The 17,790-nt window shown below is 33.8% G+C and overlaps 1 protein-coding gene across 1 annotated transcript in view; it reads right to left on the bottom strand.

The window, feature by feature from the left end:
• LOC119836988 (myrosinase 1-like) overlaps positions 1 to 17,790 on the bottom strand; it is a 22,765-nt gene continuing 4,975 nt past the window's right edge. The window contains exons 2-11 of the mRNA XM_038362467.1: positions 7,254 to 7,360; positions 6,561 to 6,708; positions 5,765 to 5,931; positions 3,757 to 4,017; positions 3,516 to 3,607; positions 2,817 to 2,964; positions 2,147 to 2,307; positions 1,416 to 1,565; positions 623 to 714; positions 1 to 242 (exon numbers count right to left, since the gene is read on the bottom strand). Of these exons, the coding sequence (XP_038218395.1) occupies positions 8 to 242; positions 623 to 714; positions 1,416 to 1,565; positions 2,147 to 2,307; positions 2,817 to 2,964; positions 3,516 to 3,607; positions 3,757 to 4,017; positions 5,765 to 5,931; positions 6,561 to 6,708; positions 7,254 to 7,360 (1,561 nt within the window). The 3' untranslated portion in view covers positions 1 to 7. The remainder of the gene's footprint in view (positions 243 to 622; positions 715 to 1,415; positions 1,566 to 2,146; positions 2,308 to 2,816; positions 2,965 to 3,515; positions 3,608 to 3,756; positions 4,018 to 5,764; positions 5,932 to 6,560; positions 6,709 to 7,253; positions 7,361 to 17,790) is intronic.

The following is a 17,790-nucleotide window of genomic DNA, read 5'->3' as shown; positions in this document are numbered from 1 at the left end:
TACTTCGTTATATAAACCGTAACGCTACAGTAAACATCCAGACTAGAATGGAAACACAATTTCGTACTGAATCCCCATTAGTGGGTATTCTCGAGAAGGCGGTGGTTGGGCTGTTGCTACATTCGAGTGACACGTTGTAGGAATTGCCATCAATGACGCAGGCGTAGTACTTCGCTGATAGTCTCGGTGTTCTGGTGCGTTTTGGATCGTCGAAATCTACGTCGTAGATGCCGAATCTTATCCTGAGGAAAGAAGAAATGAGTTTTAAGGTTTGTACAATTAAATTGCGAGTAAAGACATCTAGAACTCAATTAATTCAGCAAGTGCTATAGAACTTTGTATTATACTAGCTGTTGCTCGCAGCTTTGCCCGCGCGGTCTTAATAAATTTTCATGGTACACATTTTCATCCCCTATTTTATCCACGGGGAAGAATATTTCAAAATCCTTTCTTAGCGGATGCCTACGTCATAAGATCTTCCTGCATGCCAAATTTCAGCCTGATCCGTCCAGTGGTTTCGGCTGTGCGTTATATATATTGAGATATTTATTTTTATTAAATATATATTTTATATCGCGACGGACATAATATTAGGAGTAATAAGCATCAAATAGGTACCGACCCATAACCGCCGAGCCATTCGAAGTTGTCCAAAAGCGACCAGTACGTGTAACCACTTACAGTCACGTTGTCTTCTTCTATCGCTATATGCAACTGTAAAATAGAATTTAATTTTTTAGATCAAACATTTCTACGAGTTACGAGGAAGGAAGGTGGAATTTCTCCATCGAAGACCAGTCTACTTGACTGGCCGGCTTTTTTGCGCTTGGACGAAATGTGTAGCTATAGTACAAACGTTCATATCCTATTTTATCCTTTTGCGGGCAGAATTTAACAAAATCCTTACTTAGCAGATGTCTGGATTACCCACAGTGTCTATCCGTATGTTAAATTTCAGCCCATATGGTCCAGTAGTTTGCGCTTAATAAATGAAAAATATAAATATAAAAATAATGAGTCGGGATGATTCGAACTTGCGCGTTACTTGTGGCTTGTGGTTCCGTGGCAACGCCCGACCTCTCGCCCACCCACGTCCTCACCTTATAATTTCTTCTATTCTTTCGGTTTTATGTGCTAAAGGGGCACCCCACGCCATCTTTTGAGTAGTGCGTATTGTATAGTGCGTGCGTTATTGTACATATTAAGAACGTGAGAGTAGTTGGGTCAGACGTCAAATAAACAATGTCTGAGTACCAAGGTACAATCGCATAGAATGCTTAGGATTATACATGTTTTACCCTGCTAATATAATTAACGCGAAAATTTATACATTTGTTCCTCTTTCACGCAAAAACAGCTGGTCGGATCTATATGAAAAAACAAGTTTATCAGGAAAGCCGAAGGATCTTATTTACCTGTTCTAAATGGTCTCTAATGAAGTCTATCCTGGCGTGATCCTCCATGTCCTTCCACCCCGGATATCCGTTTTCAGTGATAAGGTACTCGATGTCACCGTACGTGTTCTTCAAATAGACTAGCATCTCACGTAACCCTCTCGGAACTATCTGTGGATTTTGTAGTTGTGCAAATAACCTTCAAACACGAACATTTATTTATTTAAAGTTTTTAAAGTCTCGTGACTGTTAAGCAATCTTCTATGCGTCGTACACTCACATTGCTATAGCTGCTAGTATAGTATTATGTTAACGATAGGTACATCCTTTCCCAATATGTATGTTCTAAATCCACTCCCAGGTCCACAAGCGTTACCCATTTGTGAACCCCTTTGCGGCAACCGAAGAACTGGCCTTGACTTTTTCACCTCTATTTTATAGACCTGGGTTTTAAAGATGCCCGAATATATGATTATTAAAGTAAAAGATACTTTAAATAGAGTATCACAATATATCAGTTGGTAAATGTGTCTATTTAATAGTGAGTGTATTACACATAGCCTTCCCTAGTAAACCGCCCCATCATCACGCATTGTACATGGCACCAATTATTACAGAACGCCTAGCAATCACGGTTTAAACGCGGGCCAGCTCAGCATTGGCCGTCCTCATAATGATGTCAGTCGAATCTACGTGGAACCGGAGAAACTGGGGACGCTCATATGAGCGTACTATATAGTAAAGTTACCCACAGCAATAAGTTCGGTAGCGCCGAACGTGGCGCCTGGTGGCACTTCCAGCATGGCGTCTAGTTCCGGCGAGCCATCAATGAACCAAGTCCCATGCTCGCCCTCCCGCGCTGGCCGAATTTGCCGCGCTGTATAGTAGTTGAATCCGAAGAAATCTGCTGACCCTGGAAATGTATTGAAATAAACTGTAAATACATATATTATATAAATTTCATACATGTTATTTATTTAGCTGTTTATTGTACCATACCACTAAACATTAAATGTCATGTAAATATTGAAGAAACATAACCTTATTATCAAATAAAAAGTCGTTTTTAAACTTGATCTATATATATATATATTATAAAATCGACAATATATATTTGAAATTAAGATGTTGCTATTAAAACTTATTTCTCAATATCGTGGTTTCGCTACAGAATGTAGATATCAAGTAAATAAACAGTGCAACAATACCAATAACAATTATTTATGCTCAAAAAATTTCATAGGCAACAAAAAACAACGTAAAGTCAAACTTAAACATTTATTTATCCATCTTGACTTGTTTAGAGGCGCTTTAGAATCATTTTAATTCATTAAAATAATAATTTACCATCGGTTCGGAAAGCAGTCTACAATTGAAATGAGACAAATTGAAGACTAATACATTATTCCCATATCCACAAACCTTGTATAAGTTTCTTCTCCTCTTCAGTAAATGCTGGTAGTCGGGAACTGTTATAGCCTTGCTTTAAACTGTATTCCAACATGTGTTTTTCGATGCGTTTCGGCCAACCTCCCTCTTTAGAGAATATGGGGTGAGCATACCGACCAACCTGAATATCATTTAAAATAAAATATAGCTGAATTAATGACTTTTTATGTCAGAGCGGGCAACTGAGCTGGAGGTTCGCCTGATGGTTAGCGAGCATCACCGCCCATGAACATTCGCAGAGGTAGTGCTTCTGCGAATACGCTGCCCCCGCTCAAGGGCAAATGGATAAGGATTAACGACTGGATAAATGGAGGGACTGGGAAGGGTGAGGAAAAGGAAACGGGCCTCCGGCTCCCCCACTCACCGTACGAAACACAATAGCGTGCTAATATTTCATGCCGGTTTGTGGTATTTCCGCGGTATATTATTAATTATAACTTTCATATCTTTATTTTGTCAAACAAATGAAATTAATATTTTTTAATTTAAATAATATAATGGACTATATTTAGTGTAGTTTTTTTCTCATTATTAGTAATTTTAATTTCTTATAGTGACCAATATGAGAAATGTCGATATATATTATGTACAGAAAAGAAAACATGTGTATAAGATAGAATACGTTAAGTAATTAATAGTTACTTAAGTAAGACATAAGTTACTTATAATTACCATATGTTCCAGCCCAAGTTCTGCCAGTTCTATATCCCTTGGTACTTCAAATGGCTCAATCCAGAGGACATTATTTGCTAACGAAATGCGACCTGTACATATTTGAATGTAATTATTTATTTCTCATTTCTTAAAATATAATTACGTTAACTACTATTATAATAAACATTATTCACATAATATAATTGAAGAATTTATTCTTATCTTGATAAAGTAGTAAGTTAAATAAGTTGTTACTTGCCGTCATACTTATGTTTGTAGTCTCTCTGATACAGCCTATAAGCCTTCGCGTGAGCGATCATCAAATGCTTATTACACAGGTACGGCGCTAGCTCTGGTTCCTTAATCCCCGGCGCGTAAACTCCTCCATTGTAGCTAAAGTCGCATATGACTATGGGCTCGTTTATTGTGAGCCAGGTTTTTACTCTATCAGCGTAAAGAGAGTATAAAACTGCTGCGTACGATTCGAACCAGTCTGATATGAGGGGATTCGTCCATCCACCTGTTGGTTAATTTTATTATGCCATAAGTAGTGCGCGTGCACATTTTGTGGTGCGTTGTATGTAATATACTTGATATTAAATCATAATTTTTAATGTTATATAATCAGGAATTAGAATTATGTAACCTAGATGTGACCTTTATGTATTATCGGATGGTGACACAGATTTGGAAGAAATTAGTGTTTTGGTCGATGTATTTATGTTATTGAATTCACCTTAATTTCAAGAACTTAAAAATACAGATTCTTATCTGTATCTGTAAGTTTTTGTTATGTACTAATATTGTGAGGACTGAATAAAGATGATTTTTTTTATTATTATTTATTATTGAATGGAATACAATATTCTTGCTTTAAACTTCTTATGTTACAGATCACAGAAATAGCGTGACATTGTGTTTTTAAAAACGCTTTTAAACTAAAAATGGATTAAAAATGATTATCCTATACATTTCATTATTGTATGTATAAGTTGAAAAAAATTACTATGAATGAGTAATCCAGGTAGGTTTTGCAACAAGGTTTAACTTATTAATCAATTATAAATCTGCAATTAATATACATAATTAGAACTAATCAAGTGGGAAAAACATCCATCTAATTGGATACAGCATCGATACAATTGGTGTTCAATTAATTACTCTTTTATTATTTGTAATTCTCTCAAAGAACCGGCCGTGACTTTTTCACATCTATTTTACAGATTTACAGATTATTAAAGTAAAAGAAATCTAACTAAAAAAGCAAAGGTGGCTCAGTGGTGGGAACCTCGGACTCCAAAATCGATAAGTCGGGGTTCGAGACCGGGCGAGCGTGCGGGAAATAATCTAATTTTTCAATTTATCTGCACATGTCCCGGCAGTGGGAACGTATATGGACTGATGATGATGATGAAAGTAAAAGAAACATTAGAGATTAACAATACATACGTAGTTAAATGTATACTTATTAATATTGAGTGAGCCGAATTTGTTTAACAGTAATTGTTGTTTTATCAGGTGTTTTATACGCCTATATGTTGCAGTTGGAAACGATGTTTTAATCTCATACAATATAGTGCATAATGTTATTTATTTTTTGATAACGGTTTAAAAGGATTATGTTAATAAAATGTTACTCGTTTTGACTTTGTATTGTAATATTTAAGGTAAAGATAATATCTTTATGAATATTATTTTTACTATGTAATTAAATTATACAATGCAACATAGTTGCAACATAGCTTCATGAAATACCTATTTAAAATTCCCTCGCACTGTGTTTTTATTTTTCAGTTTTTTCAGAAATTGTCTGAAGGAGATATGAATGAATAACTAGACATTGATTATTAGATGTTGTATGTATGTATAAGTTCTTGAAGAATTTCTTATTGTCTATCAAATTGACGATCTAATTACAATTTAAAGCTACCAAGAATGACGTACGGTTTCACCCGCGAACGGACCTGCGGGCTGAAGCATGTATTTCTATACAGCTTATTGGGTTATTCTAGTACGTAAGCTACATCAATAGTATCAAGCCAAATCAATCATAATCATATTATAAAAATCCGTTCATGAGTTTTCGCGTAAAAGAGTAACAAATATACATTCACATATAAGAACGCTTCAACCACCGACATACACATTCTTATAAACGTACATGGCGTCACATGGCGTGTATAATAAGTACGTAGGACAACAGATAACACAATACTATGTAGGACTAAGCTATAATTGTACTATTAAGTATTCTGTGGTATAATTACCCAAATCCTGTAGTTTAACAGGCAAATCCCAATGGTACATAGTGACCACGGGTTGTATGCCATGCAACAGCAATTCATCGATCAGGTTATTGTAATATGCCACGCCAGCTGAACTGATGTTATTCGATAGACCACTGGGTAGAATTCGGGGCCACGATATTGAGAATCTGTAAAAGTTCGACGACATGACATGCTAACCCGCGCGTGGACAGATTCTGGACATATTATGTCCGGTTTATGGACAGATTGTGAACTAAACCCTCATAGGAGGCCTGTGTCCTTGCAGTGGACATGTATGGGCTGATGATGATGATGGTGTTGTTGATGATGATGAAGAGAAATCGTTTCGAGAAGTCGTGGTTCGTTGTAAAGGTTTTATTTTTTTATGAAAATCTGGTGACGGTTTAGGTGCAGGCAGTCATATGACATTAATGATTCACAAGTTTTTGGTAGAACAATAGCTTGAGACTTACGAAAAGTCCTTCCGTATGATCAAGTTTTTTCCCGGAAATACCAGGTTATGGGAACTATGATAACTAATAACTATGTTTTGATTACGCGGGGAAAGCCGCGGACGGTTTCACTATGTAGTATAAAGCATAGTCGCTTTCCGCCGTCTGTGTTCTTCACACGTCTTTAAAATTACGCAACAGATTTTGATGGGTTTTTTTAATAGATCAGTGCTTCAAGAGAAAGGTTTAGATGTATAGAAAAATGGGGGAAGAGATTCTTAATGGGTGCGAATCCGCAGGCAAAAGCTAGTGTTTGTATGTAATGATTTTTTTTGGTAACTTACCTGTAAAAGTCTAGTCCCATCTCCGAAGCCATTTCTACGTCTTCCCGCCATAAATGGTATGAATCAGCGGCGATATCTCCGGTGGAGCCGTCCTCGATCGCATCCTTGTTTGTGTGGACTAGTCTATCCCATATGCTCTCTCCTTTCCCTACAGATTTATATATTTGTGAAAGTTACATATGCATTACTATGGATTGCTATGGATTATTAATTCATTGAATTAAATAAAACACAAAAACCTAAAAAAACATAAAAAAATCTCAATGGTCTTAAAAAACTATTTCTTCATTTTTTATTAATTATAGCCTGGCCGAGATTTTATCAGACAACTCATGATTTTTATCGTTATTTATTAAAGCAGCATTAAACATGAACATAATTTAATGGAAATATTTTAAATCTATAATTAACAAACACATCGTTATTGTAATTACGAAGATAATCATTTTCCGGACATTATATTAATAAAGTACGCGGCTGTTTGAATGCAAATTTAAATAATATAATAAGGATAATGATATGGGCCCGTGAGAAAAGCATAATTATATTTTGTAATTGTCAAATGATTTTTTAAACCACTCGAGTTTGGAGTTAAATCGTAGATAACAAACAAATATTACCTTTTTATTATATTTATTTAGATAACAAAGAACCATTACCTACCACAGGTAATTTTATACACTACACTCTTACCATCAGCATTCCATCCCCCCTCCACCTGGTAGGCCGCGGAAGCCGCACCAAATTTAAATTTGGCGGGAAACTGTTGGGCGTGACATCTCGCTGCCAACAGCACACTGCTAAAATATAACATAGGGTCAGAAAACTCATCTTGATAAAAGTATAAAAATCATTACGAAGAGAGAATCGGATATTTTGCTTCCTAGTTTAAAGAAAATGGCTTGCTTGTATATAATATACAAGAGTTTTACTATTAAAATAGTCTTTTTAAACACACATTAGGCAGATCTGTATTTCATACAAGTTGTTGTGAAGCATCCATTGAACATTGGTTCTGTTTACGGGCTAGGTGTTTCGATTAGACAGGTGTGTTAATACCTCCGTTGCATTCTTAATAAATTTAATTTCGCAATATTTTGAAGTAGTCATAAATGTGTAACGTATTTATTACCCATTATACTATATAGATATGTATGACGGAAGTGGATTGAAATATATGTTTATCATAATATAATATAATAAATTCTTAATGAATGTACCACAAACGATAAAAGAAAAAAAAACCTACACGTAACAACTCAAATTATCCATGAATTAATTTACATATTAATTCGTACAAATATTAAATTTAAATATTTATGTCATTCCTAGATTTTTTTCTTACTTACATTATATTTAAATAATTTTTTCTTTTATACTTTAAGCATTAAACGAACTCTACAAAAAACGGTCGCCACGTGATTCTGAAACGCACCAAAAAATTATCAAATATTTTTTCCCGCAATTTCAATTGTTTCAAGTTAAATAAGAAATTGTAATCACTTTTTTGTACTGTGCTTTGATATTGAATTTACTATAGAATTGAGTTAATTATTTACGCACGTAAAACACCCTTGGCAAATATTATACGTAGCATAATTAAATATAATTATTTCCTATTCATTTAGATAAAGTTTAAATTCATCGCTTGTGTTTGTTAAAGGATTTTTTCAGTCACCAGCTGCGGCGTCACTCGCTTGGTACGCGGGCAAAATGCCTGTGCCTATGTGCTAAATGCTAATCCAGATAAAAATCTATTTCTTCTCTTTACGAAATTTTATACAGATATGATAGGCTGTTTTCAGGTGAAAGAGTAACAAACATGTATACATATTTACAAACTTTCGCGATTATTTTCCAATTGTGGAATATATTGGATTATGTATGAGCTACATACTCTGTATAGCAAATTTCATCAAAATCGTTCGCTAGTTTCAGTGTGATTGACGGACAAACATCCAAACAAACAAACTTTCACAATTATAATATTAGAGTGAAGTGTGATATTGTTGAACAGTCCTTCAACAACGCCATATTTGCGCAAGCAATTTGTAGATATTAAAAAATATTTAGATATTTAAGTTGTTGCAAATGATTGAGAAATATTGATGTGGTTATCATAGCCATAGTATAAATTGAGATGATATAATGCTCGATTTTACATAGATTTGTATAAGGTGAAATCTAATGCTAATAAAAACATTAATTTTCGTTCAAGTGTACATGTTTGGTGATATACTAGGTTATCCAATTATTAAAAATCCTACCGCTACTAATGTTATAAATGCGAAAGTTTGTAAGGATGTGTGTGTGTTTGTTGCTCTTCCACGCAAAAATGACTGAACCGATTGCAGTGATCTTTGGTCCGTAGACAGTTGGACAACTGGAATAACATATAGGCAACTTTTTATCCCGTTATTCCTTCGGGATACGGACTTACGCGAGTGAAACCACGGGGCGCTGCAAGTATTTATATAAAAATAAAAAATATTTTATGATTGCTCGAAATTAGAAATTAATATTTAGATACTTATTTATTACTAGCGGTCCACCCCGTCTTCGGTCGTGGTACATATGCAGCCTACCTCAATAAATGGGCTATCTAACACTGAAAGAATTTTTCAAATCGGACCAGTAGTTCCTGAGATAAGTGCTTTACATTAAACCACAGGGCGTAGCTACTATTATATAAGTTTGAATGTCGAGTGAATTGACATTTTACATCGTTGTAAGTTCATATTTATTAAAGTTATTAAGAAGGTATGTCTTTATATAATTAAACATATGCATGTTACTATAGATAGGAGGTTTTCAAATATTTTTATCCGTAGTTATTACACTAAATTGTATACATAACTAAAGGGAATTTACTTTATGTACAAATGGGTAGTCATAGCGTATTAAATTATTTATATTAGAATGTTATGCGATCGATGCGAAATCGATCTTAAAAAATAATTTTTAATTTATTTTCTTAGATTGATTTCAAATGCGTTTCGCGGTGAGAAACATATTTTTTTATAGCAATATATGAAAATCGTTACATTCTTAAACAAAACATTGTATTTTACTTTATACTCACACATTCAAATAAACAACGTGAGAGAAGAAATTCATAAGAGATTAACAAATCTTATATCCTACTTCCTACTAATATTATAAATGCGAAAGTTTGTAAGGATGTGTGTGTGATTGTTGCTCTTTCACGCAAAAATTACTGAACCGTTTGCAATGAAATTTGGTACGTAGACAGCTGGACAACTCGAATAACATATAGGCAACTTTTTATCCCGATATTCCTACGGGATACGATACTTACGCGAGTGAAACCGCGGAGCGCAGCTATTATCTTATAACATGAACCAAACTCTTGTCTCTTTCATTCTTACATCAAAAGATATAAAGGCGAAAGAGATGATCGCTAATTGAGGTTAACCGCCGCCTCACAGCAGTAAATCGCAAAAATAGTCTCAATTACAGATGTAAAACTGTTCATATATATATTTCATAATATTAAGGTAAACTAGATTATATAATCCGTAAATAATTGCTCACTGGAATCTGTTTGAAATGTTATAGTGATTATTCGTCATATAGCTCACAATATAATTATAGCAATTAATATATTAAGATGGTAATCGTGTAATGCAAACAGCTTGGTATTAAAATGGTATGAATATTTGATTAGATTAGATTGTAAGGATGTATTTCTATTTATAGGTATAGTACTTGGCATTTGATACCCGCGCGTGGTATTGCCCGCCTTTTTTGCCCATTTTTTTCCGAACGAAACATAATAGCATACTGCTGTTTAATAGCATACGCCGGTCTTCTGCGGGGGTGTGGTACATCCCCGGCTGACCACCGACTGAGCTGGTCCAATTCGTATCATAGCGTGCTCGACTCCCACAGTAATTTGTGTTTGTAAAGTTCTTCATGCTTGGTACTACATTCTTGAAGTTTGGCGAGGAGGTTTTTTAACAGATAGAAGACGCTAAGAACCGAATTAATTAGAAGCACATTAAGAAAGAAAGAGTTTTGTCAAAAAATCCCAACACAAGGAATAAAACTTGTAAGATCTCTCTCTTATGCAGCCCTATTACAAGTTTATACGCAGTCCTTGGCTTTTTATGTTTAAAAATGAGTGGTTAGTCAGTTTATAAGACAGGTAGGTTCAGACTTAATAGCGGTTTAAGTATATGTTACAGCTTTTTTTACAATTATATTTACGTATCTTTCGTACTTATCTATACTAATATTACAAAGCTGAATAGTTTGTTTGTTTGAACGCACTAATCTCAGGAACTACTGGTCTGATTTGAAAAATTCTTTCAGTGTTAGATAGTCCATTTATTGAGGAAGACTAGGATATATATATATACCACGGGTGAAGCCAGGGCGGACCAGCTAATAATCAATATAATTTACGTAGGTATGACGCTCGTGCCTTTTTTGCCATAGCTTCTTGGTAAACTCTGTATATTCCGTGCGTCATTTAAATATGACGAAATGTTGGGATAATAACACACCTCCAGTAAAAATCCTGAGTGTGAATCCAATTTTCGTCGCATTTATAAATCACTAGCTGCGCCCCGCGGTTTCACCCGCGTAAGTACGTATCCCGTAGGAATATCGGGAAAAAAAGTTGCTTATATGTTATTCCAGTTGTCCAGCTGTCTACGTACCAAATTTCACTGCAATCGGTTCAGTAGTTTTTGCGTGAATGAGCAACAAACACACACACATCCTTACAAACTTCGCGTTTATAATATTAGTAGGATAGTAGGATTCCTGCTTAAACTCCAACAAATAAGACCCACCTTTATAATACCTTTGATAAGACCCAATATACGTATCTTGAATCGTAAATCATATATCTCACATTCCCATTCAAAATATTTAATTTTTAAAATAATTAATATAAGAAAATTTTATTAAAGTGACTCCTTTAGACCCGATTTTGACCCACTTAAAATGGACCGATTTAATTCAAACTTAGTACATTTATCAAGGCGGTGATAATAGAATAATTTTATGAGTTTATTTATTATCTTGTGTACATACAATAATTATTAATTAAGATTATTTATGACCTCTTTATCGTAAACAATTGAAACATTGTAATCTTATCTATTATATCACTGTATTAGCTAACCTAGGCTAAGACGGGAGGTTTTAAGAGATTAATTTAGGGTTTAAATACGTATATTATTGTATTATTGACTTTTAAACGAAGGATTGATATTGATGAAGATAAGTCGTAATTTATTTGTCTATTTTTTAGTTTTAACATTACATTAAGATTTCTTTTTAAACATGAAGTATACAGGTTCTAAGTACTCTCATCTCATATTTCTCTATTTAATTTTGATTTGATATATTTTAATTGTTATTATTATTTATTTACTGTATATATCACAGATAACATAATGCTTTAATAATAGTATAGTACCTGGATGACCGAGCTTTGCTCGGTTTAACTTCATGAAGTTAGATTGTTTATAAGCGTTTTTTCCAAGATCGTTTAGGCATTTTTAAGTGAACACGTGCATTAAGAAGACACAAAACAATATAAACAATTAGTCTAATCTCAAAGCAAACACTTTATTCGCCAAAAAATAGTATTAGTATTATTATTCGCCAATAGATTTCAGGAAGAGTCGCTAAGTTTAAGTCGATAAAACACGAATATGACATTTTCTAAAAAAGATCGATTTATCGCCCCCGAAACTCCCTGTGTTCTAAATTTCATGAAAATCGTTGGAGCCGATTCCGATATTCCAATTATATATATATACAAGAATTGCTCGTTTAAAGATATAAGATATACATATTTATATATGGTATGGTTTAGAATAGATTCATACAAAATTTTGCGAATACCGAAACTGTTTCTCATCGATAAAACTTGTTTATTTTTTAACTATTGAAGTGTGCGTTTAATGTATTTTATTGAATATTAATATAACTAAACTGTTCAGGCATTATATAGGCAGGTTTTTTATACTGATAATAAAACGCTATATAATTAAATTTTTGCCTTAATCAGCAGGATCACAGGGTTGCTGATAACAGCCGGCTGGACTAACTTTTATCTGACATCAAAGTTTAAGTCCTGAGATAAAATATTTTAATTTGAATTAATGCTACAGATTCTAAAGTCATTTAATTTAAAAACAACAATTTAATTAACATCTGCAATGCCGAGGAATACAGATAAAAAATGCAATAATTTCAACATGAACAGATGTTGGGATTTTTAACCTCATTTGACCTTTAAGATCTCGAAGTAATACGGGTGCTTTTGAATGTACGAAAATGTGATTCACTATTGGGATTGCCCAACACTTCTGACGTATATGACAAAAAATTTTCAAGGTTGGTATGATGTTCATGCAGTGATGCGTAATAATAGTGGTTCTTTACTCTCTTCCAGCAAATGTCAGTCGTGCTAAAAATTGCCTACTGGTATTATAATTTTTTAATTTTACTTTTTATTTTATTTTAATCCAAATTTTTTAAATAGTGTTTTCTGATTTTTAATTTGTTATAAAAACTAATATTGGGTCCTTCTTACTCCGAAATAAAGAATTTATTATTATTATTATATTATTATAAACGCGAAAGTTTGTATGAATGAATGGATAGATATGTGGACATAGATTTTCACGCGATGTCAGCTTATCGTATCTGTGTGTTAGAGATGGTTTGTGGTCGGGATTAGCATATAGGTTACATTTCACCTGGGTACCACGCGAGTAACGCCGCAGGTTACTATTATAGAAACAGCTTAAGGTTTATTGGTTTAAAAATATTTACAGGATGTTTGAATAATTAAAAAAAAAAACATACCTAATATAAAAAAGATAACTAAAACATGAAAAACCAGTAAACATATATCAAATAAGATGTTATGAGGGTTAAAGGACAAACAGTTTTGGCACGTGCATCTTTACACATGATTTTTTAATCTGTGCTCAAAGAATATTTTCTTTTGTACTTACGTATATATGGGAGAAAAATTAGATCGAATGATGATATTCTTTGACAATTGGAGAAAATCTTAGCTCAATAATCGGATAAATAAGGCACAAAATTTTATTAGCATCATAAATAATAAATGCATTGCGCACTTGTGTCATTCAATTGGGTATAAAATATAAAAATACTGTTATAAGATGTGAAATATCATTTTTAACTGTATCATAAAATATAAGAGACTATAATTTATTCGATTATATACTCAATTGCGCGAATTATTCCTTCAATTTTGAATTTTGTTATTTACATGCTTTCACGGCGCCCTGTGACCGATACTATTTAGATTTTACGTGATATCTATACTGCTTCATAATATTGAAGATTTTTTTTACAATTGGATATGCGCGCGCGTTTGCGCGCTATGTTGTACGACGGGCGAAGCCGGGTCGGATCGCTAGTTGTGAATAAAATTAGCTACAGATTCTGTCTCTGAGTCTCTTTTAGACATTTTCCTTACACTGCTTGAAGTAGTTTCAAGTTGCAAGTATTTTTTTACCGACGCGTTTTAAGGAGAAGGGTAACGGGTACCTTCTAGAGAAATATGATTCATCTTAAGCCAAATCTTTGCTAGGCTACAAGGCGAGATCGTGGTCAAGCGCTTCCCTATCACCAAATAAAAATATATATTATGCGGGTGAGTCCGAGGAGCATAGCTTATCCTACTAATCCTACCAATCTTATAAATGCGAAAGTTTGTAAGGATATGTGTATGTTTGTTGCTCTTTCACGCAAAAACTACTGAACAGATTGCAATGAAATTTGGTACGTAGACAACTGGACAACTGGAATAACGTATAGGCAACTTTTTATACCGATATTCCTACGGGATACGGACTTACGCGGGTGAAACCGCGGAGCGCTAGTGTTTAAAGGCAAATCACATCGACTTAAGCTGACATACAATTTCAAAATTAATAAATCTGTCACAGTTTTAATAGCTCACGTCGGCCTAAACCTAAATATTATGGATATAAGATGAAGACTTCTCTAGAATGTACCAGCTTTTCAAACAAGTACGAGGTCGTTATAAAATTATTACGAGGTAGCTACGTTACACTGAGGGTTCTGTATAAATAAGCCAAACAGCAACTGAGTAAAAAATATGGTCACCCATCCAATTTATGACCGCGCCAACCGTTGCTTAACCTGGATTTTTTATTATTTGTTGTTATAGCGGTAGCAGATGTGTATTGTTTTAATTTAAAAATAGGTATAAGGCCTACAGAAAATAATTAAAAATATTCAGCAATTTTATTTATTTATTGTTTTAAATTATAAACAATACATGTAGTGTGTGTCATGTTTTTTCTTAATTTTTGTAGTGTATATTGTCTTAACAAATGAATTCCTCTTATGCATTCAAAATCGTATTATTTGTATCTAAATGGCGAGGGCGTTCTAAATCCGCTTAAAATTATTTAATAAATATTTAGCTTGTATACATATATGTACATATATATACTAGCTGCGCCCCGCGGTTTCACCCATAGGAATATTGGGATAAAAAGTTGCCTATATGTTATTCCAGTTGTCCAGCTTTCTACGTACCAAATTCATTGCAATCGGTTCAGTAGTTTTTGCGTGAAAGAGCAAAAAACACACACACGTCCTTACAAACTTTCGCATCTATAATATTAGTAGGATATATAATGGTAACTTTCTTCGGCCATTCATTATCTATCTGAGATAAGATCATGAAATGTGTTAATTTAAATAATTATCGTATAATTCACACTTCAAGTGCGCTAACTGTTCAAATAAACCTGTTTTGGGCCTTAAAAGAAACAGTTTACGCTTTATCGTATCTTTTATTATTTGTTACGCCAAAGTTATCTGACCCCTTTTTGTTTATTTTTCACTAGCTTTCCGCCCGCGGCTTCGCCCCCGTGGATTCCGGTTATATCGCTTTAATCACCCTATTTCCACTCCTTCTACCATTTTTTGCGCGATAAAAATTATCCTATTTCCTTTGCCAAGTTCAGTTCTACCTTCATGCCAATTTACAAAAAAAATTGGTTCAGTGGTTTAGGCGTGAAAGCGTAACAGACAGACAGACAGACAGACAATGTTACTTTCGCATTTATAATATTAGTAGGAATTCTCTTATACACCAGCCTTCGGTGAAAAACTATCATAGACAGAATTATTTTATAATAATAAAATTCTCTTCCATTATATCCGTGGGGTGTGGTATCCCACAAAAGATAAGATCACCGTTATATAGTAGCGAGAATACTATAGTGGGAGACCCGGGGACCAATTCTCCTTGCTTTTTTTTATGGTATAGGCTAGCAAAGAGCAGACGCGTCGCCTGGTAAAAAACGAAACGCCGCCGAAGTGGCTGTGTTGCTGTCCTCAAATAAAGATTGGGGGGTTGTTTTAGTATCTAAAATAAGGGAAAATTCCTTCCATCCTTTTCCCTGTCCTTCCGGATCAGACTTATGAATCTAAATGCAGAGTTTATGCGTAGAATTCACATGAATGCACTGATTATTTGGAACGTGTTATTGCATAAGGTACGTTGCTTAAGATAATGATTTTGTTATTTTGCACTAGCTTTATCACGCGGCTTCGTATAGTATCCGGTAGTGGGGGAAGATGGAGTGCTGAATCCATCTGGATTAGTGGGATCATAAGTGGGATAAAGTTTTATATTATATATACCTAGATATATAAAATAAATCCCAAATCCCAATATCCCTTGGTCACGCCACGCGTGAACGGCTGGAGCGATTACAAAAATTTTTTCACCATTACAAAGCTGCAATTACATAGGGATTATATGTACCACTGGTGAAACCGGGGCGAACAGCTAGTATGATTGTATAACATCAAAACTGATATATTTTATGATATTACTCCAAAGCGACTTGTTTAAGATAACGCACATAAAAAATCTGTGTGGTTACAGATATTTTATATTAAAATACCTGAAGAAAGGAGATTGAAAAGGCTAATCTCAGCAACTACTTTGGGTGTAAATCTTTTCTTTTAACTACGCGAACAAAGCCGCGGGCTAAAACTAATTCGAGTATATAAAATATTTTTAAATTATGACAGTTATTTACTTCGTAAACGCTCGGCCTGAGATGCAAGATATAAAACGTTAATTAAGACCTCATTCGCTCAAAAAATTGATTTAAATTTTGCTAATAAAAATTTATTACGTCTCGGCACATTAGTCGAATAAAAATTAAAAAATTTTGATTAACGGCTTGCAATATTTGTTGATTACATTTTTTTAGAATAATAATTTAAACTGTAGCTTTTTACGGAGAAGCTTTTGCTTACGAAGTATGCATGCGTAACTAATGGAGATTTTTTCGTATATTCACAATAATATCAACCGAGTTAAATTGTATTTAGTAGGGCAATTAATAATATGGAATATTTCATTAAGTCATTGTATATAATTAACTTATTTATTAATGTGTTTAGTACTAAATTAATACAGAAGTGTAGAATGTAGAAGTGTAGAATTTATTTAGAGTTTAGAGTAAATGAAGCGGGAAGTTAGTGAGCCGAGAAGAAATCCTCTTCAAAATAACAAATTAAATACAGTTATACATATTGTGTATGAATTCGTCCTATTTTCTTTTTGTATGAATTCTTTTTTAAGTAGCCAACCCGCTGGTAGATGTCGTCGAACTTTTGATTCTTGGATATGCCGGTTTCCTCACGATGTTTTCATTCACCGTTTTAAGCAGTGGTGTTGTTATCTACATGCGCAGATAAATTGAAAAATAAATTTATTTCCTGCACGCTCGCCCGATCTCGAACCCCGATTTATCGATTTTGAAGTCCGAGGTTCTCACCACTGAGCCACCACTGCTTTTTGACGTAAATGTTGACCATAATATAAAGTATGACTGATAAAATATTACATGTATATCCTTTTTAACATTTACGACTTTTATATATGTATTTTATAGAGCGTAAAATGTCGTCGACATGACTTTCCTTGAGGAAAATTGTTGTAGATGTAAATTAAATACGCAATTACCATGACCCAAATAATGTGGGCTTAAATTTCAAAGTAACATACAAATTTTAATAAATAGGTCCTTTATTGAGAAATATTATCCTTTAATTTTTAGTTTTATAGCATTGAAAATGCTTTATAAATGAGAAATTTTTGAAAGAATAGAAAAAATTTGATCACGAGGCAGGATTCGAACCTGCGTATCTT

This window comes from Zerene cesonia, chromosome 26 (genome assembly GCF_012273895.1).
Source record: "Zerene cesonia ecotype Mississippi chromosome 26, Zerene_cesonia_1.1, whole genome shotgun sequence".
NCBI classification, from domain to species: domain Eukaryota; kingdom Metazoa; phylum Arthropoda; class Insecta; order Lepidoptera; family Pieridae; genus Zerene; species Zerene cesonia.
The sequence above is the reverse complement of the archived record's forward strand: the minus strand, read 5'-3'. Positions and strand labels throughout refer to the sequence as shown.